Genomic DNA, 25,592 nt, shown 5'->3' on the forward strand with positions numbered 1-25,592 from the left:
CATATTCAAACTGTCATTGAAAGCAGCTTGATTGAGATCCATATTATTTCAGGTTAGGTTAGGTTGTTCAGTATAATATTGATAATTTTGATCCCTCAAACACAATATCATGTTTTGAAGATGTTCAAGGGGTTCAAGTATTCAAAGTGTCATTGAAAGCAGCTTGATTGAGATCCATAGTATTTCAGGTTAGGTTAGGCTGTTCAGAATAATATTGATAACTTACGGTCCCTGAAGCACAATATCATGTTCAGAAGACCTTCAAGGGGTTCTCATATCCAAATTGTCATTGAAAGCAGCTTGATTGAGATCCATAGTATTTCAGGTTAGGTTAGGTTGTTCAGTATAATATTGATAACTTACGATCCCTGAAGCACAATATCATGTTTTGAAGACCTTCAAGGGGTTCTCATATTCAAACTGTCATTGAAAGCAGCTTGATTGAGATCCATAGTATTTCAGGTTAGGTTAGGCTGTTCAGAATAATATTGATAACTTACGGTCCCTGAAGCACAATATCATGTTTTGAACACCTTCAAGGGATTCTCATATTCAAAGTGTCATTGAAAGCAGCTTGATTGAGATCCATAGTATTTCAGGTTAGGTTAGGTTGGGTTGTTCAGTTTAATATTGATAACATAATATCCCTGAAACACAATATCATGTTTTGAAGACCTTCAAGGGGTTCAAGTATTCAAAGTGTCATTGAAAGCAGCTTGATTGAGATCCATAGTATTTCAGGTTAGGTTAGGCTGTTCAGTATAATATTGATAACTTACGGTCCCTGAAGCACAATATCATGTTTAGAAGACCTTCAAGGGGTTCTCATATCCAAATTGTCATTGAAAGCAGCTTGATTGAGATCCATAGTATTTCAGGTTAGGTTAGGCTGTTCAGAATAATATTGATAACTTACGGTCCCTGAAGCACAATACCATGTTTTGAAGACCTTCAAGGGGTTCTCATATTCAAAGTGTCATTGAAAGCAGCTTGATTGAGATCCATAGTATTTCAGGTTAGGCTAGGTTGTTCACTATAATATTGATAACTTCGATCCCTCAGACACAATATCATGTTTTGAAGAACTTCAAGGGGTTCTCATATTGAATGTGTCATTGAAAGCAGCTTGATTGAGATCCATAGTATTTCAGGTTAGGTTAGGTTGTTCAGTATAATATTGATAATTTTGATCCCTCAAACACAATATCATGTTTTGAAGATCTTCAAGGGGTTCAAGTATTCAAAGTGTCATTGAAAGCAGCTTGATTGAGATCCATAGTATTTCAGGTTAGGTTAGGCTGTTCAGTATAATATTGATAACTTACGGTCCCTGAAGCACAATATCATGTTCAGAAGACCTTCAAGGGGTTCTCATATCCAAATTGTCATTGAAAGCAGCTTGATTGAGATCCATAGTATTTCAGGTTAGGTTAGGTTGTTCAGTATAATATTGATAATTTTGATCCCTCAAACACAATATCATGTTTTGAAGATCTTCAAGGGGTTCAAGTATTCGAAGTGTCATTGAAAGCAGCTTGATTGAGATCCATAGTATTTCAGCCAGTTGATATAAAAGACAGAATTTTCAAGGAAAAACATAGCACTACTCCATCTGTATACTGTCAAACTGTAGCATGGATACCAAGTACTATTGTCCATTTTAAGACAGGATGTTTAACAAACATCCAAACAGGATGTTTAAGACTTATGTTATTTGAGTCACGATTATATCCGCTTCATGGGCTCTTTTGTTTGTGGGGTTTACACTTGGCTCTGTTTTAATACTCATATTTTCATAGAATAAAATTAAATTGTTGCATTTCAAAATTGATATGTTTTAACTTGAAAAATAAGTTCTCACAGATATCTGTAACCAAAGGTAGGACCTTCATTTTTATAAAAAAAAAAAGCAAGCTTATGTTTGACTTTGACCGTTCTTAATCGTGTTGTTCTCAAATTTTTCTTTGTTGTTTACTCTTTTTTTATATCTGAGCTAAGTATTTTGTGGTTTTCATCTGATTTTATTGTATGCTAATTCACTGCGAGTGCATATTTGACATAATCACTCCATTATTCATATTATTTAGCTAGATAAAATTTTCCCTAGTACCACCTGTAATTAAAAGAATAAATTTGAGAGTTATGTTGCTTGATATATGTGTTTCTACCAGTTTTTGCTAAACTTTGTCTTGGCTGGGAATACTTTGAATCAATTTGTGAAAATGATACGTCAGAATAATTATACCTTGTGTGTTCTATTCGAAATGACCATTAACATGGTTAAGATTGACTCTGGCTATGATGAACATTATCCCAAAATTTTAATGGCCTGTGCTCAGATAACATAATGCGTAAGAAACTTTTCATGAAGAATAACAGGAACGTCAGATAATATTGTAAGTGATCGACAATCATGTAGGGAACTTGGGTTGAAAAACTGGTCAATGATGCTGGTCTCTTTGGTTTAGTTTTGAGATCGTTCAAGTTTCATCATTAACGGAGAGGTCGATACTCTGCCGGAGATGATAAACGTAGTTGATGGATTTAGCCACAAAGGTACAGCCTATATCTATTCCCACCATTTAAATCGTGCTACAGTGAGCTTGAACTAAAAGTTTAAATGATTTCCACGTGGAAGTGTTACAAGTGTAAAGCTAGAAACTCGTGCATTAGACCGGAACATTGTGCCATTCGGTCTTGAGGGAAAAGGTAAGAACACGACTTGTCAGGATATTCACATACCCATTTTAGAGGCTACTGGGGCAAGGCCTATTCATATTGTGAATTGTCGTAATTTTGAGGATTGTAAGCAATCAGTTTCTTTTTAGTATGATAGGTTTGACTATTTTTGACTTATTTGGATGTAATATTATCTTAAATTCCCGGTTCATTATTCAAGAACGTACCTTACCAAGTAGATGCTTTTTTGCTCTTATAATTTTGGAAAACTCTTCGATAGTAAATTTATGTTCATTTATCAGTTTTTTTGTTTTTTTAGTTTTCTTGTTAATCTTTCAGTTTCTTACTATATGACTAGTGATTTGGATTGAAGTCCTATTTAGCTGAGCCTTGAGATATTTTAAATAAATCGAACTTCGATTTTGGCTAAATCACGCTTCAGGTTTGAAATGAATCTTAATTGTTTATGCAGTATCCACCGATTCTAAACCCAAAATCAACGTTAGCTTAATTTCAGTACTATTAAAAGCATTACCGTGAGGTTTCAACGAAACCCAACTTTAGGAGCCAAAAAATATGTTTGAATAAAGAGATAAAAAGTATTATGAGAAAATTATACATTTTCAAAACCTGTGCCTGATTCTTCAACAGTCTTCATCAGGCAACAACCTATGGCTGATTGCACACACAATCAAAAGCGGTTGCATCCTAGTCAGAGTCGTTCCTGGGAGGGGGCAACTGGGTAAGCTGCCCTGGGCACCATAGTTAGGGGGCGGCTGGGGGACTGCCCACTTTGACCGAATTTTTCACTTTGATTTGGCTTTTTTGCTTATATTTGAATCGGGGAGGGGGCTCTGATCGATTTTTGCCGCGGCACTACTAACTCTAAGAAGAGCTCTGATCCTGGTCCATTGAACAACTTCAAGAACTCTCGACTGATTTACGCTTTGAATTATACAGAAATATACTTTTTACATTAGGTTTTTGTAGTTATAACTTTAGAAAATTGCGTGGAATTTTAAGCATTAACTGGCTTGTTAAAAGTCTGTAAAAGCTTTAAATAGAGTGTTCGGTCAAAGTTGGGCTGATTGATTTTCTAGCTTGATTATTCTAATAAGGCCGAGTGAGCTATTCATTTTTCTTCTGATTTTTCCGTAGGTCTGGGGCTGTATGACAACTCTGACTCAGAAGAAAGTGATGAAGAAATCGGTGTGCAGAAAGAAAGCCACTTGGAAAGCAGTGATGATGATGATGATAAAATTAAAGTAAGTTTTGTTCAAAAGGTGCTCAACTCTTAAATGACTAATGACTACGAAAAGCGACAATAAAAAGATTTTGGGATCAGTTTTCACCTTATTTTTATTTTTTATTTTTTAACCTTACCTAAACATGCTTATAAGAAATTGCTTAAAACCTACCGTTGGGTTCCTTTTACTCTGTTTTTTTTTTTTTTTTTTTTTTTTTTTTTTTTTTTTTTTTTTTTTTTTTTTTTTTTTTTTTTTTTTTTTTTTTTTTACAAATGTTAATAGATTTGGTTATTGTCAAAGGAAAAACAAATGCCATTCTTCTTGAATTCAAATGTTTTCTGTTCTTCTTTAAATTCGATGTTTAGACTTTCACTATGAGGGGGGTGTCCCCGCAAACATTGTACCCGGAGAGGCTTCATTCCTGTCAAAAGGAGGCGTGACAATGGTAGAAGTTGAGGTTTAGAGTGCGATATCCCCGATGGCAAGAACATAGATACAACAGTCTTTAAAAGTTGGCCGTTTGGGGGTGCCAACGATGATCCCTGTGATCATTGTAATTATGCTACGGAGCAACACCATTATTTCAGTCCTTTTATTCTGCTTCTTTTTGTTTTTTATATGGTGATCAATGGTCTGTAGCTTGATGACAATCGCAGATACGAATCGAAACGAATTTTAAATACATGGACTGTGAAATAGCGAAGAGATGTTCCACTGAAGTTAGTGAAGCTGCCAGCTTTTGTTGAATGTTTTTTCTAGGCTACTAAATAGTATAAAACATAAATAAATTAGAGTGGTTCTAAATTTGAATGTAAACTTCTTAAAGGTTATCTAGTACCAGGCTCACGTAATCTAGCACTAAATTAACTTTTCGAAGTGTAATCTCAATAATACTGTTTCTTTTCTAGATTTCTAGCAGATATGTCAATCTGGCAATCCTCAATTGTTGTTTATTGATTTTCTTTTTAAAGTAATATTTATTTTGATCAAACCTTGCGAAATTTGGTATGCATATTTCTTAAATAATCAGTGTTAAGTATCTTTTCATTTTATGTTTTGTGTGGTCCAATTGGGCTTTCGTGTGAATAATCTATCTATCTATCTACCTGTAGCGCCTGGAGCTGGAAGTAGCTTCAACACGTTTATCTGCAATCTAGATTGACAAATAGTTGGGGGAGAGATGGTATTTTCTGGAATCCTTCGTCATTGAATCATTGAAACTTGATAAAGAAAAAATTGGGATCGTTACAACTAATGACGGAGATCAAGCAGAATACAGTGCTGATATTTCGAACTATCTCTGAGAGCCTTCCTCTCCAGGAGTATACGGAGTATGAGAAGAGAGAAGATCAAATAAAGAGCATAATAAAACCAACAAGAGAATGTATGTTGCCTTAGCAATGTGTATATCTCAAATGCAACATTTTAGAAAATTGAAAGTGATAGAACAGTAAATCCGAACAAAGGGTAAAGTTGCTTTGTAGAAATGGAGTCGTGTCTCAAACAATCAGTTATTAGGCCTTTTTTCCTCTGTCCTGATTGCTAGTAGCGATTTTCTGTTAGATTGTTGGAACACAATTATTCATAAGCACAAATTATTTTTAATGGGGGAGGAAATTTTAAATGGGGCTTTCAATTGTAATCAAGGATATAAAACAGAACTTGTATCAGAGAATTTCACTAACAATTGTTAGTAACTATTTGTTTTTTGAATGGTTGAAACATGCCTATTTTATGGGGTTTGAACTGAGCTATTTTGATTATTTTATGATTTCAGCATCGAATCCAGAGGTACAAGTCAAGTTTTGCTACGAAGGAACTAGAAATAGAACGCCAGAATAGGGAATTGGAACAAAGAACTGCCCACCTGGAAAGAAAATTTCTTGGTCAGGAGAGTTCAGCGGAAGAAGAAAGTAGTGAAGAGGAAAGAGGAAACGAAAGGCAGGTGCAGTCAAACCACCATGGTAAGGCGAACTTACCACACAACTAGCTCTTGCATCCAGTGTCACAATGGGTATTTTTAAAACAACGGTGTAAAAATTTATATGCCTTAAAAGCAAGCTTCCTATTCAGTGGGGGACCAAATAATACCAGTTCGTCGCTCCATCAATTTCAGCTCTTGTTACAAAACTGCTATTACACAAAAATTTTTAGGATTAAAAAACAACTCTTTAACAATCAAGGCAAAACTTTCCCTAGTTTAAAATAGCGAGGCTGTGTATTGATCAGGATTATTCCTGATCAAGTAGTGGTGCGCTGGATTCGGGATCCCTTGTCTGAGAGGACGCGGGTTCGAATCCCAGTGTACCCAATTCTTCAGTTTGGGACGGGGGTCAGTGGCGTGACTCTGTAAGCTTAGCCAGAGTCGACCCAGCTCTAAATGGGTACCTGGAGAACTCTGGGGAAGGTAAACAGGAAGGGTGTGTGAAAGCACAGGATGGCTGGCCCCCAACCCCCCATTGTACTTCCTGGCTGAAGGGCCAAGAAACGGAGATCAGCACCGCCGGTACGGACTGTAAAGTCTAATGCCGTATCCTTTACCTTTACCTTTATTCCAACCTCTGATCCCCCTATGAAGTCCAAGAAACATAGCTGGGGATGGAGTAGCCAATGGGTGCTAATGTCTAAAGGGCAGATTATCATAAAATTGACCAATGACCTGTGGTTGGTTATACTGCCAAATCATATAATATGTATACCATGTTGCAGCCTAAAAACGAACGACAATGTCTGAAAGTCTTGTAGTCCAGAAGCTGGCATTATGTTTACTCACTCGCATACATTCCTTGCCGAATCTAGGAGCCGTAGGCCAAGCAAACAGCACTGTTGGGTTAGAATACGTACTGGCTGAACAATAGATAATGATGAAACCTCAGTTTGTATGTTATGGGATAGGGAAATCTCAATTCAAGATTCTAGAAACTATTTCGTGGGTCTTGAAATGTTTACCATACATAAAGAGGAATTATTGATCCTCGCTTTCATATATATCATACTGTTCGTTCTATCATTGTAGTTACCTTTGCGGCACTTTAATACGGCCTCCTGAATTAGGATAAGAGTGAATCTTGTGTTAGGTATTTCAATGTCTTTGGTGGATTTAATTTGTAGCCATCTATAGTTGGATTTTATTAGATGGTGCTGAATATACTTTCCTCGTGTACTCGTTCTTCTATTTCAGCAAACGCGGGCTTTTCAGTCAAGACTATTTAGCTATTTTCCTTTTGACTGATTCTGTGACTTGAAATAAGCTACTGAAATGGTTGCTCATTATTTATCTTGAATCTACCTAGATATCTTGCTGTAAATCTTTTGATTCCAGGAGTTTAAGTATCAGAAGATAACCATTGAGTTCTGTGCTCTGTGTGAAGGTATTGTCTGTTAGACTCCTAGCTGCTAGTGAGATTTTGTTGCGTTTAAAGGACTTTAACAGTTTACATTGCAGGGTATACTCTGCAGACGTCAGCATATTAAATTCAAATAGTCAATGGTCAATTGTTTCATTTTTATGTTGCAATGTCCGCAAAGAGGGAATTGAGCCACTTGAATTAGGAAATTGATACGAAAACCCCGGAGGATTTAGTCCATTTGAGACAGACCGAATTCAATGATAAATCTTAGAAAGGTGCTTATTAGGGAAGGGAGACAAATTGGTTTATTCTTATTTAATATTACCTCTGATAGTCTCCAGCGATAAATGTTTTAGTGGGGATTGTCTCCCGCTTGGCTGGTCAATATTTAGATCATTTTTTTGCAATTTCATCTGCCTGATGGTTACCAGTTATACCTGAGTGGCTTGAAACGAAGGTATGTTCTTATGCCTCTTGAAGCAAGAGTGTCAATAATGCTAAAACTGTAAAATGTGTCCATATCCATCTTATACTGAGAAGCTGAATACAGCAGCTGTAGACTTGACGAAGAGTCAGAATAAACTATAATATTTTGTAAATTAGGAATCAAGAGTTCATTGTTCATAAGGTGCTCTAATAACATAATTATGGCATTTAACTCTGCACGCCCTATAGATACATTATCATACAGTCTCTCACCCATTCCAATATTAAGGGGTGGGAGAAAAGCTCCACTTGCCATCTTCTCGTTCATTTGGGACCCATCAACAAGAGTTGGGAAATGGTTTTTATATATAATTGTATTAAATTCAGCAATTTTTTCTGGATGAAAGCAATGGGGGTAAGCTCATTAGTCCACTTTGATAAGTTAGTATTTAGTATGGGGATTGATTAACTCCCTGGGGGGGGGAAGTAGGTACAATAGACTGCTGGCACTAGGAGTTTCTTCTGGATACTGGCAAATTCATTTGCAATGCCTCTATACATGGATGGATTTCTTAACCAGTTATGCATGTTATGTGAGCTATTGGCTTCAATTTTTGTCGGATAATTTATTGAGAGAAATCTTTGTCTAGTTAATTTAAAAATGGAGTGTATTGCTGTGCTATCCAGACACGGTTGCAGGAATTTATTTTGTTCGTTAGTTATAGTCTTTGATAGCACTTCAATATGATAGTGGATTTAACCAGATGGAATACGAATAACATCGAATTGAAAAATTGGAAAAATAAATTAGAATTATTCTTTCTATGAACAATTCAATGTCTTGGGATGAGAATCAAATCTATAAGTCTTTTCCTGGGTAGCTGAAGAATCATCTACTATGTATTAAGGAACTGTTTAATTAGTTCTTAGATATTATGAATTTCTAAGGAGTCATTGATAAATGGTTTATTCAGATATTAAAAAAAAATGTATATGGTTTGAATTGAATGGTTCTGTGGAAGAAGGACAAGGCTCCAGCTCCATATAAATGAATTTCCTAGAAAAAAGGCATTTTTGTATTCACCTAGCAATCGGGAAGCCAAGCAGGAAGATTTCTATTGCAAGACTACTATAATGGTTACAGCTAGTGCAAATGTTTCTAGATTTCTAGAGCAAAAGAATTAATTATTTGTGCTGGTCAATTTATTTATTTATACTTCAAACGGTAAGCAATAATCTTTGTCGCTATATACACAAAACAAGAAATAAGCTAATTAGCAACACTAGCAGCACTTACGAATGTTAGAAGAAGATATGTTAGAAGAAAAAAAAAATCATTTTTTTGAACTAACTAACTTAGAAGAAAAAAAAAACCAAAACTCTTAAACTCAAACAAAAACTCATAACCAAAAGATCAATTTATAACTAAACATCAAAAACTACCAAATAGAAAGGTGTCTCCACTAAAGAACGTTAGATATCTGCACATTCCCAGCTTTCACGACTTCAACGGGTAGACTATTCTAAGGTGAAACGGCCCCATTGGAAAATGAGCATTGCCCTATTTTCTTATTTGATTTTGAAGGGTACAGTTTGTAATGGTCTTGGCGGGTTGTGTGACAGCGACTGTATTTGAAAAATGATTCAAAATCTAGGCAATCTACACCTTTAATAATACGGAACACATTGATAAAGTCACCACGACGCCGTCCGAAATTTGATGACGGAATACCAATCCTAGAGTCGCTCTTTGTAGGGAAGATGCTGAAGGTACGGAATCATCCTTGACGCTCTTCTTTTTACCTTTTCGACGCAAAGCTCATCCATTACATTTAAAGGAAACCAGACGGAAGTGTTATGCTCGAGAAGTGGGCGAACAAGAGACTTGTAAAGCAAAAAAAACTTCGAAGATTGAATTTTCTGAAACTTCTCTTCCAAGACAGTAGGCGGTAGTTTGCATTTCTCACGATTGCCAAAACATGCTTATCAAACTTTAGTTGGGTATCGAAATGGATACCAAAGTCTCGCACCATTTCTTCAGAAGGGACATTTTTACTAGACAGGAGATATGTGTAATTGGGAAGTATCCTACGACCGTAATGTAAAAATACACACTTGGACGGATTTATAAACATGGAATTGGACTCGCACAACTGAGTTAGGGAATCCAGGTCCTCCTGCATAAGTTGTACCTCTTTTAGATCTTTTATGAGTAAGTAGACTTTCACGTCGTCGGCAAACAACTTAAAAATGAGTAATAGATAGAAGAGGGTAAATCATTCACAAATAAACAGAGTAAAACAGGTCCTAGGCAACTGCCATGGGGTACCCCACTCATTTCTTCAATCGTAGATGATATCACCTTCCCAACAAGTACCTGTTGAGTACGCTTCTTTAGATAATCAGCTATGAATGAAACTGTTCTTGGTCCTAAGTTATGCATAGCACATTTACGGAGAAGTAAGGGTATCGAACCTTATTTAAGGCCTTTGAAAAGTCAATATAAACACGATCAAACGGTATAACCTAGGTCTGCAAAGCCCCGAAAGTCAACAAATACCTCAAGAAGCTAGGTGTTACAAGATCTTCGTTTTCGAAAACGATGTTGAGCAGGACTCCAAAGACTTTTGTCATCGAAGAACTTCTGAATTCGCTCTACAATCAATTTTTCCATCACTCGACAAAAAATAGATGTGATTGAAATTGGCCGATAACTTGTAAAAATCTGATTCGGAACCCTTTTTATGGAGGGGTTTCACTAATGCATTCTTCCAGCCAGAGGGACACGACCCATGTGCAAGAGATAAATTAAATATGAAAGTAAATGGCTCTGTAATTTCCCGAGCTATTTTTTTTTAACATTTCATTTGCAAATCCGTCTACATCTGGTAATTTTGATGCGTCTAATTTTACAAGAATATTAAACACTTCAATTGCTGTAAAATCCGAATCATTAAAGGGTGGAGCAGTTTCAGGTGGTGTTATCACTATTTAAAAATGTGAAGGCTGGTGACACCCGACAAATTTTTAGCTCATTCATAATATTAAGAGACGAAATAAAATTGTTCATAGATTCATAATCTGCATTAAAATAATTATACCTCGAAGTGTCAACCCCCCCTCTCTCTCTCTCTCTCTCTCTCTCTCTCTCTCTCTCTCTCTCTCTCTCTCTCTCTCTCTCTCTCTCTCTCTCTCTCTCTCTCTCTCTCTCTCTCTCTCTCTCTCTTTCTCTCTCTCTCTCTCTCTCTCTCTCTCTCTCTCTCTCTGAACGTTAGTATTTATATAAATCTCAAGAACAACATGATCAATTTTACCTAAAATCTATGTTCAAAACATCATCTACAGATTTAGTAATAACAAGGTCTAAAATAGATGGAGCAGCATCCTGTCTTGCTCGACTTTGCATATTTGTATGCTGGTACAAGTAAAGATCATTCACTCTATCTAAAGCTGCTGTTCATAAGACAGACTTGGCTGACTTGTGCTATGGACACACCAATATATGCATGGTAAGTTAAAGTCACCCAAAATAAGTAATTTGGAACGACACTTTGCAAGACGAGAAAGACACGCAAGAATGTTAGCATCGTTAATAGGGCTTGTAAGACTGGGTGTTGGACTTCGATAAAAAACAACAATACCTATATAACTCCTTTGAGAAGGTAGCTTGATATCAATCCCAACACATTCTGACACTGAATCTACTAATGGATCAATTACCGCAGAAAACTTTGAAGATTCATGAATGTAAACACAGATCCACTTTTAGGTGATTTGTTAAACACTAAACTATAACATTGTAACTGCTGAGCAAAAATAGATGGATCACTGAAATGTTTTGGTAGAACTTCCGTAACAGCGACTACGTGTGGCTTCTGTTCATTAACTCACTAAACTCTACCCATTTGGATGAGAGACAATCGGCTTTAGTGTAAAGCACTAAAAGTGGATCACTACGACATTCCAAACTCGGCTCGGGGACGAAAAGGCCGCTATTCTTGAACTAATTCCGCTCACTCCTGCGAGTCTTAATCCTCTAACCAATCTCACCAGCATCAGTCTTTTCCTTCAGTTGTTGTTTCAAAGCATCATACTTCTTTTTCATTGCCAGCTCAGCATCATTCCTGTCTTGCGCAATCCGAAAATACGGAATATTCGCCTTAATCCCAGCTTCTATGTTTGTAAAAAAGAAGGCGGCTTCTTTTTTCGTATAAAAGAAGGCGGCAAATTGGTGACTTAAATATTAACTTAACTGGTCTATTTCTGTTAGTCTGCTTACGACCCAATCCCACCGGAAAAGAACATTTAACTGAACAGTTCTGCATCATTTCATTATTAATGAACTGTTGATCAGCTTCGTTCTGGAGTTTTTGACTTACCATCCCTTTTTCTTCTAATCCGAACAATATAAGGTTTTTCTGTTTTTGTATTATATCACAGAGCTGACGTTGCACTGCTTGAGTAGAATATGTACAGGTCTTTACTTGGGTGCTCAATGGGTCTTCACATAGACTTTCCTTCACTTTTGAAATTTCCTGCATAACTGCGACTTTTACTTCGCTTCTTGAGCATTTATCCGCAATTTCCGCTCCTGATTTCGAGATTTTCCATTAACTGGTTTCAGTAGAGCTTGAAATTTGATTTCCAGCTCATTTTGTAAATCTAATTTGAATTTAGCGAGAGATTCAGTTGCAATCTTCTTAATAACCTCAGGAGTAGTTTCCTGATCATATTATTTGCAAACGGGGCAGTAACATGTTGACCTCAGGCGACGACTCATTTTCGTGAAAAGTTTGTATTCCGACTTCGACATGTCCAGGCACTTTACACACAACTACATTTCACAGCCGTCATAGAGTAGTGCGTAGCAATCATCGGCTAAATTGGCATAACATGCTGCACATTTATCGACGCCTTTCTTCGGTGACTGACGAGCTCGTTTAGATGATCCACCCATTTGGCTAATATTTATTTAGACGCTACTATGACGATACTCTCGGATGACACTGTCCCAAAACTAGCATCGTGCTTTGGCAACACTGTTCGTCACCATGCTGATTTCAAGCATTTATTTCAAATAATATGAGTCTCTGAGTCCAATAAAAATGGAGCTATAGAGAAGGTATAACTGTCAATTTAACTCGCTAATTTACCTTTAGACGGAACGTCACTGAATTTCTCCAAATCTGTTTTGTAATCCTTATAAAAATTAGTATTTCCCACAATCAAAAAGAATATGTGATAACACCAGTGTTGTCAGATGAACTAATGTATTATTTATACATTCAAGGCTGAAACTATATACATATATGTATTACATTGTTACCCATCATAAATGTAAAAAGATAGCAACAATGAAGAGGAGAAGAAAAAAGAGAAAAACGAATACCTTTTATCAAATTAAAATGCAGAAACAAACTATTTGAAATACACCAGGAGAAGGGTGAAATAACCTAAAGAAAACAGCTTATAACAAAGAACTGGATCGTAGATGCTTTACCGGTAAATAGCTTCGAGTGTCTCCGGAATGACGAAAAATTTGTTCCGTGATTGAAAAGCGAATGGGTTTGGTCGAATATCTGATAACTTTGAACCATGCGTAAAACTGTTTCAATAATAAAGATTCATCGTTTAAAGTCAATATATGAAGTTTAAAAGCTTATCTTTTTAGCTCGTCAGTTAGCATGGTCACTCATATTTTACTTTCCAGTGAGTATATAAATTTCTGGTATTCGTATGTTCAATTAATAACATCAAGTTTTCAATTAACGTGAAATTTCGGGCTTTTTACAATGAAAAATAATTTCATGCTCTTAATAAAAAAAAATTCATTGTCTGCATCTTAAAATTATAGAAAGGGCAAGGTTGTTTAAGGGCTGGATAGACGTAGCATATAATCAGTGAATGTGTGCAAAAATGAGTCACTGTTTCTGAAATACTAGAGTTTTCTTGGCAAATATTTTAAATTCATAAAGTATGAACTGTCAAAGTGAAATTTTCCGAGTCATCCTTCAATGTTTGAAATGTATTTGAATGAACTTAAAACTCTGTAGTAATAAATTTTGACTAGTTCACTGTTAAAAAACGTTCAGTTTATACCGAGTCAAGCTTTCGAGCTTAAAAAGATAAAAGCAAGAAACCCTAAAAATGGACGTTCATCTAGAAAATTTAATTATCGAATGTAATGCAGTCATTTGTAGAAATCTTCCGTTTGGAGAATCCCCCATCAGTCTATCCAGCCCAGTGCACGCATTCATTTATTTGAGGGGAAAGAGGAGAGCAGATAAAAAAAAATGAGGACAAGTTGTATTAGGTAAGACATATAGGATTTTTTGTGGGGGGGGGGGTTAAATCTTGAAGTTTCAGGAACTGGTCCGAAGCTCTCCTTCTCTATCTTTATTTCTGGTCATTTTCAATTTAATCAGATGAATCGATTCTGTCAGCAAAAAGCTAAAGATGGTTTTGCCAATGAATTTTTCCTCTTTTGTAGAGAAATATTCTTCAACTAATTATTTTGCTAGAATTCAAATTTAAGGCGAAGAATATGTTAAACTGATAATAGCCAACTGAACTTTGTAAGCTCCAAAAAAGGGCAAATAATATCATCTAGTGTTAAATAGTAAATCTTTAAAGAAAACTATAAAAGCTTAGCAAGAATAATGTTTCTATTATATCCTTTTAACTTTTCCTTTAAACTGGGCCAAAAATAGAAAACCTACTTTTGCCCAAATGCCACAAACTTTATATATACGACATTTTTTTAAACAGCTTATGTTTAGCTGATTAATCTAGGGTAACTATTTTCTAGTCCAGAAAAAGACAAGCTCTATAAACGACAAGATAAGAACTTTTTTTTTTTAATCAACAGGAAACTAAGTTTAAGCTCAAGAACTGCACTGAAGGTGGTTCTGACAGTTTTAATTCCACTGTGTTTGTTTACAAGTGAAAGAGGTTTGCTTTGAGGTTTACAAGAGTGGAAGAGGTTTGCTTTGAAAAGGATAAAGCAAAAGAATTTAGTAACTTTTAATCAAAATTTAAAACTTGATAAATGAAAAGGATATTCGGTTGAGACTGAGGTGCTGTAATGTCGGTGGCGCTTGTATTTTTTAATTCCTATTATTTTTAATAATACTCACCAAAAATTGTCTTCTTTTTGTTGCACTTAGTCCCGTTATCCTGCATGGACGGTAAGTAGCAGCATAGGTCTATGCAAAAGTAAGGTTTAGACTAGAATTAATTTGGATATATTCCATTGCAGGTTCTTTAGATCAACGAGCTGTTTCTGAAGAGCAACAAGTGTCAATCAAAGAAGAAAAACAAGAGCGTAAAAAAGTGAGTCGCTGGGGTGATAAAGCAGGTAAAAATAATTCCAAAAAAAATGACAAATTACAAGAAGAAGATAATCTTACTAAAATTGTGTCACCTCATTCTGTTAAACAAGAGGAACCCTCATCTCCCAGAGAAGTAGTGAGGACACCTAACAAGTCTGAAAAAGAGCATAAGATACGTGGAAGTTCTAGGGAACGCCGTAGAAGTGAAACTGAACGCTATCGCAGCGACGTGGAACGCTCAGAACGTTACCGTAGTGATACGGAACGCTCAGAGCGCTACCGTAGTGATGCAGAACGCTCGGAACGCTATCGTAGTGATGCAGAGCGCTCAGAACGTCATCGTAGCGATGCGGAGCGTTCAGAACGCTATCGTAGTGATGCAGAACGCTCAAAACGGTATCGTAGCGATGTAGAACGCTCAAAACGGTATCACAGTACAAGAGAAAGTAGAAAATCATCAGTGGCAAGAGAACGCTCTATATCAAGCGATGAAGATCGTCGTTACAAGAAAGACGGATCTGATAGAATAGGATCGCGAAGAAGTCATCGCTCTGATCGTTATAGTGAAAGATATTCGAGGCGTTCAGTATCTCGGAATAGAAAGCGGAAGCGGTTAGACAGTAGAGAGAAACGACGCGAGAGGTCAAGGAGAATCCAAGAAAGATCAAAAAGTAGAGACTCGAGGTCGAGTACGAAAAGGGAGCAAGACAAAAACAGAGATAAGAAAAAACTAGAAGAAAGGAAAAAGGTAAGCTTTTTGTAGGCCTTATACTAATTACTAACGTCGCTGAGACCAGTATCAATATGTATAAATTGTTTTCTTAATCTTCTGAATATTATTCATGAGCAAATGTTGTTTGAAGCCAATGTGTATAACTAGAATATTATGACACACTGTGGTGTACAATATGGGGGGGGGGCTAAACTTCCCTCTCTTTCACTTCTTATAGAACTCGGGTTACATAAAAAATATCCTGAATTCGGCAGAGAAATTGTCATTTTAATAATTGCAATAGTTTCTTTTGCTTTTTGATGAAAAAAGGGTTTTAAAAAATGTTGAGTTGCCATATTAAAATATGTATTGAAGGTGTTTCTCACCAAAATCACATTTTTGGACATTGAAAAGGAGGCACCTAACTGATCTAGTAACGACAGTCAATGAAGAAGGACCGATAACCGTCTAATAGTAACTCGCTTGATAAATTGACTATTTCTATTCTGTTAAATTGTGTATATCAATAATTGTAAATTGATTGGTAGCGTCCCGCTTTTTCAGTTTTTCTGCTTAAGATCTAAAATATTGGATAGTAACTCAAATTCTGGACAAAATTTGAATATTTCGTCAAAATTTTCGGCGAACAGTTATTTTGTTGAATTAGTTTTTCTTATTATTGTTACTTCGGATTTTTGGGTGGACGGAGACGATTATTGCTCTTCACATGGATGGAAATTCTTGTTCACTTTTGATCTTCTACGCTGCTGAGGCCATTGTAACTTTTACAATAGGATTCGCTGATGTTTAAATACATTGTACATATATGTTTAAATGTATTAAACCGATATGAAAAAAGAAATATTACCATTTAAAATCGCTGGAAGTTTCTGGTAGCACTTGCCACTCCCCCTCTTCCCAAGAAATTTTGTGATGAGGCTCATGATGCCCTTCCCCTCCTCTTCTACCTTTGTGCTGTTAGGTATACGAATATAATATTTTATGCCACAGAAAAAAATTGTTACAATGGGAGGGGCGCTATTCGCCCCCCCCCCCCGCTCCAGCACCAATAAAAAAAAGGTTAAACCAAAAATATTCCCGGGAACCAAGAGAAGACATCAATTTCTAGCTTTCCCGCTCCCCTTCGTCCCCAGAACTCGTTCTTTACTTACCTGAAGGCTCAATGAGAGTTAGGATATTTTGGTATTATAATGCACCCTTGGAGGCATATATGACTCCTCCCACCTTGACTACAAAATGACCCAACGTCCTCTTTCATAATAGTTGGTGCACAATTATACACCACTAAACTTAATTTCATGAAAAGATCAAGGGAATTAACTTGGTTAACTAAAGCATTAAGATAAATTTCCGTATTAATCATTTGCCTTGGATGGACTACGTGACTTTTCAGGAGCGAATGTGCAACCGTGTGGCATTACTTCCTCAGCAGTTTGGAAGCTCAATATTTGTTTTTGATATTTTTTTAAGTTGATTGGCTATCTCAGAATTTTCAATCAAAGTGCAACTTGGTCCTCCATGGGGTAAAATTGTAGTTTTGCGTCACAAAATGGTAGAAATGCTTCTCCTATAGCACAATCTTTTTGTTTGTCTCAAAAAGAAGAACTTTCTTCTTTCTTTCTTCTTCTTTTTCTTTCTTTTCCTTCAAAAAGAAGAAAATTCTCGTTCGAATGAGCCCTTTCCCGGTCTTCCAAGACCAACAGTTTGACATGATTACCCATGGGAAATAAATTTTAAAAAAAGATAAAAAATGAACACTCATCCGTGATTTTTCTTTTGGAGAAAAATGTAAATTCCACGTTTTCGTAAGTGGGCCTTGAAACCTCCACAACAGGGTTCTTTAATATGCTGAATCTAATGGTTAAGCTCACTTGCCTTTTTGGGTGTATTTCTCCGGTTTTTCGAACATTAGGCAAGTTTTGTCAGGCTCGTTGTGTTTCATATCTAACATTAAACTGAATGAAAAAATTCGCGTCTGATGCGTGAAAATGAAACAAAAACCTAAATAAATTTTGGTAGCGTTTTGTAAAGTATTTTTTTTTGTAAATGCAGCAACACATAAGCATGTATTAATATGTAACTAATAAAATGAATAGACTCTACTGAAAAAAAAAAAACAGATAATTAGACCTAAATTATTGATTGGTATTGTAAGGAGTTTATTATATAACTGATTTTACTTTTACCTATTCTTTGGGTCTAGACTCAAAATATCTAAGGGGTGATGGATTCTATTAATTTTGTATCAATCAAGATTTTTTGTTGTGTGGGGGGGGGGGGGGGGCTATTGAGCATGTAAATTGCTGAATTTATTTCACGAAAGAATAATTTTGCTATCCAATAGCCAAATATTGTTTTTGTCGCTTATGAGTATTGAACCTTATTATTTAGAAACTTCTTACTACTATTACTACTACTAATAACTCACTGCAGCACCAAGCCGCCTGAGGCCAACACAGCTACGCACGCTCCTCCTCCAACCTAATCTATTTAAAGCCTCCCTCTTTACACCCTCCCAGGAAGTTCCCATTTCCTTTAAATCCTTTTTTATGACATCCTCCCAACCCAGACAAGGACGACCTGCTTTCCGTGTAGCCCCAGACGGTTGGCCAAAAAGGACAATCTTCGGTAATCTGTCATCCTTCATCCGTAGAACGTGGCCTAGCCATCTCAACCTTTCTTTCATTATAGCCCCAGAAAGCGGGATTGAACCACACTTTTCGTACAACCTACTGTTTGAAATACGGTCAGTCAGCCGGGTACCCAGAACAATCCGTAGGCAATTTCTCTGGAAAACATCTAGTAAATTTTCATCTGCTTTTCGGAGTGTCCATGCTTAAGAGCCATATTTGACCACTGTCATCACTGTAGCTTCCAATATTCTAATCTTGGTTTGTAGGCTTATCTTTCTATTCTTCCAAACTTTTTTTAACTGTGAAAAAACACCCTGAGCTTTAGCTATTCTACTTTTAACATCTTCACTGCTCCCACCATCTTTACTAATAATACTACCAAGGTAACTGAAGCTCCCAAACTGATCAATCTTTTCGTTACCTAAGGTCACCTGTTCATCTTCACTTATTCCTAGCCTTAGTGACTTAGTCTTCTTAACATTAATTTTCAAGCCTATTTTAGCACCCTGAACTCGTAAACCTCTAAAAATTCATTCGTTTTGCTCACACTTTCATCTAATATGCTTAAATCATCAGCATAATCTAAGTCCAGGAGCGTTCTTCCTCCCCATTTGATTCCATGGTCTCCAATTGCCTTTCCTGTGCTCCTTAAGACGAAGTCCATCAAAATGATCCATATAAAGGGGGATAGAACACAACCCTGCTTAACTCCTGATTTAATACAAAACCAGTTGCTAACCTCATTTCCTACCTTAACCGCAGCAGTATTATTCTCGTACATAGTGCAAATCACTTTAATGTATTTTTCTGGTATACCATATAACGATAAGACCTTTGTTAACGCTGTTCTATCAACAGAATCGAAAGCTTGCTCATAATCGATAAAACTAAGGACCAAAGGTGTTTGACAACGAAGGGACTTCTCAATTATTAACCTAAGAGTGAAAACATGGTCGACACATCCTCTACCTTTTCTAAAACCGCATTGTTCTTCCCTTAAAACTTTGTCTACAGCATGTCTCAGTCTAAAAAGTATCATATTACTCAGTAATTTGCTACCTACAGAGACCAGACTAATGCCTCGATAATTACGACATTCACTCTTGTCACCTTTCTTATACAGTGGTTCAATTAAGGTTTTCCTAAAATCATTGGGTACTTCCCCTTTTTCAAAAATCATGTTCATAATCTTCAGTAGCTTATTCCTAACCTCAGAGCCACCATATTTAAGGAACTCATTAATCATACTATCAGCACCTGGGGCCTTATTATTTTTTAATCCTTCTAGTACTGTCGCTAATTCTTCCTCACTAAACAAATCTTCCTTCACATCCAAGGTATCACAAACTTTTTCATTTTCATCTATATCTTTTCCTGCAACTGTATCTCGGTTTAGCACATTCTCAAAATGTTCCACCCATCTTTCTTTAACTTTTTCCTTATCACTAATTGTGGCCCCATTTCTATCTTTAACTGGGACTAGTCCGGATCGGCTACTCCCTTTCAATGCTTTCTCCACTTTCTTTACATTCCTTTTGTTTTCATACGACCTATCGCTCAGATAATTCTTATACAAACCCCTTCTACTCTCTATTAAACCTAAAGCTTTTTCACTAATATTCCTGTTGCTGTCTTAGCACTGTTCCCTAGGACACCATCAGCAACTTCACAAATTGTTTTTCTGAAATTATTCCATCCATCTTCCACATTGTCAAATTTTAAACCCTCAAGTTTAGTACTCAACTGTTCCTGGAATTTTTTTCTCAAATTTTCATCCTGAAGTCTACCAACATCATAACTTTCCGGGAGGGAGTTACTCTTCCGAAATTTCAGCTTTAAATTAACCTTAGACACTACTAGATAGTGATCTTTACTTTTAACATCAATAACGGCACTCCTATACACCCTAGTATCTTGTATTGATCCTGCTAGTCTTCTGTTTACAATAACATAATCAATAAGGTTTGCTGTCTTACCATCACGTGAATACCATGTCAACTTATGGGCCATTTTGTGACCAAACACCGTATTGGTTATAACTAGGTTGTTATACCTACAAAATTGCAAAAGCCTATAGCCATTACTGTTTTCTTTTCCTACACCAAAATTACCTAGGCTAGGATACCATCTATCCCTATTTCTACCAACCTGGGCATTAAAATCTCCTAGCAAAAACACCATATTTCTACCTGGTACCCTGTCTATTTGCTCCTGTAACTGTAAGTAAAATTCATCTGAGTCACTAGTATCTCCATCAGTTGGTTCAATGGGGGCATATACTACTATAACTGATACCCTAAACTTTTTAGTCATAAAATGAGCAATTAGTATTCTATCATTAATACCTTCCCAGCCTAAACAAGACTTAGCAGCTTCCTTATTCATCATGAGCCCTACTCCCTGTCTATGTACCCCATCCTTCCTTCCTGAGTAAACAAATTCTATGTCACCTAATTTCATGCTTCCTACCCCTGGGATATGAGTTTCTGAAACTCCTAATAAATCCAGTTCAAACCGTCTGAATTCGTCAGTCAAAATGTCGATGCGATAGTCATTTTTTAACGTCGTAACATTCCAAGTTCCAATTTTCATGTTCTTTAAATCTTTGAAATTATTTTGGCCTCAAGAAAAGCAGTGATCCCGGATACCAGTGCAGGATGGGGACCAACATATCTTCTCAAGTCTACACCGAAGCGCTTAAGCCGGCTTAGAACCGGACAGCAAGAAGTCCCTGGGACCTCCAGTAAGTTGGAGGCTTTGTGCAATCCTGGGCCCATCTTGGTCACAACATGGTTTTCAGCACTTGGCGATGCTCTTCTATCAACAAGAGTCGAAATCCTGCACAGACAGTCCCAAGCTATTACCTCCGACTCATTATATATTCATGCCTACAAATATTATGCTACTACGGGGAGGCAGCCCATAGTAGATAAATTAGCTAGGAAGAGGTTTTTCAGCCCAAAAACGCCCATAAAAAAAAACAAGCCCAGAAAATTATCCAATAATCGGAATCCCGTACGAGTGCTGTGTTGTTTACTAGGCTATAATTTCCTCGAGGGGCGCCACTCCTCAAGTGGGAAAAATTGACCGCAAGTTTCCCAGTCTTGCAGGTACCCCGAAAGGGTCGAGGCAGCCCTTTACAGAGGCCGTTGTCCATAAATCTGGATCTTACGCCCTGCCGCAGTTGTCCTCCTATAGAGGATCCTCCCACGATGGTGTTCTGCTTCACCATGCAATTTAACCCATTACTGGGAGAAGGTTTGTAACTCGTCTGACGCGTGAACACGGCAGTTGGCCCTGCTGAGTGTACATTTGAGGGGCCTTCTTCCTCCTCCACCTCAAATTATGACCCCCAGGGGAGGGTTTCCCAGTTTCTATTATGGGCCCCACTGGGACAAGGTCCTACTTGGTCTAAGCCTCCTATGGAGCTACTCTAGGCGTTAAATTGAAGCATTTAAAACTGTATGTAATTATAAGTAAGATCCGGGTGAAAAAAAAAAAAAAAAAAAAAAAAAAAAAAAACAAAAAACAACTATACAATGGAGTTACCTCTGTCCAATCCAGAACGCAATCAGAGTGAAGGAGAAATCCAAGTACAGTGGAGTTATTCCGATTAGATCAAAGAGCGTAACTAACCCCCAAACAAAGAAGAAACATTCAAATCGGTAAGCAATTTTATAGGTCAGGTGCCAACGCATGGGGTCTCATCCCCCCTCCTCAAAGAAAATCCGTGACTTTTGCAAGTTATAATACCCCACAAAACTATTTGGGTGTGCCTGACGCAAGGAGGCAGTCAAATGGGGGCTTTCTGGTCAAACAGCTAACAGATAATGTTTATCATTTAATGTCTGGGTTCTCAGTGGAAGCAAAATTTGGGTAGATACTTCAAAAACAGTTGCCATGGTCTACCAGGTTCTTGAAGGGCACAATTAAGCCGGTTCCTAACTCTTTATAAGATTGGCTTAAACGTAAACTGACAGAAAAATGCTATCCTAATAAAAAAAAGTACGTGAGAGCTTACCATCGTGCGTCTTTTCTACAGTCAAACCCGGAACTTTAACGCATTTCGCAGGACGAACTTCAAATAAATAAAACAACTCGGCAAGGAAGGCGATCACGTTCTGTTTCACTGATCCGTGCATATAATTAGGTATTAATTAATAAAATAATCTTAAATGATGTAGCCAATTTGGCTTAGAAGCAGCTCATTTTAAAACTTAACACTATTGGGAATATACACAATGCTGTTCTGACTTAGAACGGCCGGTATGCCTGAAAGCTAGAGGCTTTGATAGTGGTTTAGGCATGTTTTATCGATGTTGTTCCGTTTTTCATTATAAGAAAATCCTTGCCCCCCTCCCCCTCTATATTTTCGTGAATTGACACCACTGGTTATCTATGAATTTTTGGACCAATCTAATCCTTCATGGCCATAGAATTACTTATAGATTTTCATTTCTGTAACCACTTAGAACCTATCCTTGAAGTGAGATTGCAGAGCCTGTAGTTTTGTAGGGTGCAAGAGAGAGAATCAGTGCTGCTTGTTTTGAGAGTTCCCAAGTTGGAGTCCATTTTTTCCCCTTTTTTATAACAAAAATTGGCTTAATATTAATGTGATTAACACAACGATTTTGAAAGCAATGTGAATAAAGGTTGAAACATCTTATGAAAAAGATATAGAAAAAAAAATGCAAATTTGTGACATTTATGATGTGAATGAAGATCTATTTCATGAGGAAGAATTATTGAAAGTTCTAAAAGGATTAAGGCCGTAGGGGTTGATAGTGTGGTAAATATTTTGGTTAAAAGTTAGAGATAAGTGAAAAACCTGAAAAACTCAGGGTGGGATCATTGATGATAGATTCCTGTGCTCATTTTTGAAATGTGTACCTGTACATCGGGACACAACTCCCTCCCCCCCTCCTTGGAAATTTTGGTCTCAAAATGGACTTATCATGTATCTGATCGTTTGGCATGAAATTACATGGTTTCCCATCCTTCCCCAATATGCATGTACTTATTAAGAGGTATGCTATTTGTCATTTCTGCATATATATTGAAATTGAGGCTAAAATAATTAAAGTATGAGAAGGATAGAAATGATACTGAAATGAGTTTTCAGCGTCTATGACGTGCCGTTGTTTAGTATTAGATATTAAACCGCTTAAATTATTTGGAGGGATTTGGGACAAGTTTGCAAACTTTTCAGGACGGTAGAGAATATAGGTTTGAGAAAAAAAAATATTTTATCAGAACGCCGTCATAGATTTCGCAAATGCTGTCCCCAATCGCAGGGATTGGGGAAAAGTTTGCAAACCTTTCAGGACAGTGGAGGATATAGGTTGGAGAAAAAAAAAATGTTTTGTCAGAACGCCGTCATAGATTTCGCAAATGTTGTCCAAATTTGTTGTATATATATATATATATATATATATATATATATATATATATATATATATATATATATATATATATATATATATAATATCACATTTTTTTTATTTCTGAGCATCCTCTCCCCTTCCCTCCAGAAGAATCCATTCTAATTATGATCAAATCTGCTCCTTATTTATAGGGATAATTCACGTCTATAATGTATAAACGTTTCTATTTTCTCTTTCTTTTTTTTATTCTGTTGTTTGAGACAGATGTTTTGTTAATGACTTTGATCGTGTGGACACTTGATAAAAATGTTGACGCAATTGAAAAAACAGACATAGCATCTTTAAATACGTGCGCTGGAATGGTGTGATGCTTGTGCTCCAAACGACAGATGTAGAAAATGTTGTAATTATCTTTTCCTTTTATTTGTTTGTCAATTTTCTAAAGGTCAAAGTTCTTGAAAAAAGATTCTTTCTGCTCTTTCTTCCTTGGAAAAAAAGAAATTGGATACTTGTTACCTGATGATACTGTCAAATTTGGGAAATTCAACGTTGGATGAAAATAAAGGATGGAACCATTGTTTATATTATGTTGAATCTGTAGCTTAAATTGCGACAAGCACTTGTACAGGAACTTCTGTTTTCTGTTTGAGGGTCAAACTTGTCGATAAAGAAAAAGTGCTATAACTGAGATCCTAATGAACTACAGGAAATCTGCATAAATTATGGTGTTTCAGAGGACCTCGTTTCTGCACTCCCTCTCCTTTGTCACTGCAGATATGCCTTAACCGTGATTTAACCTTAACCCTCTCTCCCCCTCCACAAATTTTACTTAGAATAAGACTGTTGGAATTTTTTTTGTCGAGTTGGTTGCAAAAGCGATATTTGTGGAGTTTCACGGGGGTGTTGAATTTGGGTAATTTGATAGATAAGATATGTATACGATACGATAAGTCTGGAATTATTTCAATAACTGACTCTGGAAAGCCTTCTCTATCCAGGAAGACTAGCTCATTGCTCTCTTTTTGTAATTTTGTATTTGTATTAGTACTTTGTATTTATACATTCAGAGTAAGGAAAAAAAAATCAAAGGACGATTTACGCCTACAAAGTAAATGAGATGCATACTAATAAAAATAGGTGCACGGAGCCTCAAATGTATGGTGATGTAGGGGGCATATAAATGGATTTTCACAATCTTAGTGGGAGTTCTCGCCTTCCCCTCTTATAAACAGGCCTGCAAAGACTTGAGGTTTTTATTTGAAAAATAAATGGCAGATCTAAATTTGGATCGAGTGTTCTGACTTGTTCAATTAATTTCAACTTTTGGTGGTTCTACGATACAATCAACAATGTACAATGAGATATCAAGATTGCCTATTACCCGTGCTCTAGATATAGAGCACAAACCGTGCTAAACAATAACTAAAAATCAAATCTTTCAAATGCTGTCCATTTTGAGCATGGTACAAGCTTGCCGTTTGTTGGGTATTTTACATGAAAAACAACTGGTGTTGGTTGTAGTGCTCTAATTTGAATATTGTTCTTCAGTTGATGAATGTCTGAGGGTTTTTTTTATGTATGGGCTTTTCAATGAGGTAGCTATGAGACGTCAGTTCCTTTTGAGTCGTCGAAATGCTTTTTGATTTGGTTTCTTCTCTTGCACCAGTTGCTTAAATGGATAATAGATTTCTGTCAATGCACTCGAAATATTTTGACATTGCGACGAACAAAAATAAAGACTTTATTAAAACTTGTCTCAAAGCTCTTGCCGGGCAGCGTTGCCAGTGTAGACGGAATTAGTCGTGAGTG

General features: G+C 36.6%; 1 protein-coding gene across 2 annotated transcripts in view; it reads left to right on the forward strand.

Annotated features, from left to right (window-relative positions):
* The window catches only part of LOC136030317 (arginine/serine-rich protein PNISR-like), a 51,732-nt gene that overhangs the window by 20,978 nt on the left and 5,162 nt on the right, over positions 1 to 25,592 (forward strand). For both annotated transcript variants that reach the window (XM_065709212.1, XM_065709213.1), the window contains exons 9-11: positions 3,838 to 3,944; positions 5,704 to 5,890; positions 14,961 to 15,781. In XM_065709212.1, coding sequence (XP_065565284.1) covers positions 3,838 to 3,944; positions 5,704 to 5,890; positions 14,961 to 15,781 — 1,115 coding nt within the window. The remainder of the gene's footprint in view (positions 1 to 3,837; positions 3,945 to 5,703; positions 5,891 to 14,960; positions 15,782 to 25,592) is intronic.

The sequence above is a fragment of the Artemia franciscana genome, chromosome 8, assembly GCF_032884065.1.
Source record: "Artemia franciscana chromosome 8, ASM3288406v1, whole genome shotgun sequence".
In the NCBI taxonomy this organism is placed as follows: Eukaryota; Metazoa; Arthropoda; class Branchiopoda; order Anostraca; family Artemiidae; genus Artemia; species Artemia franciscana.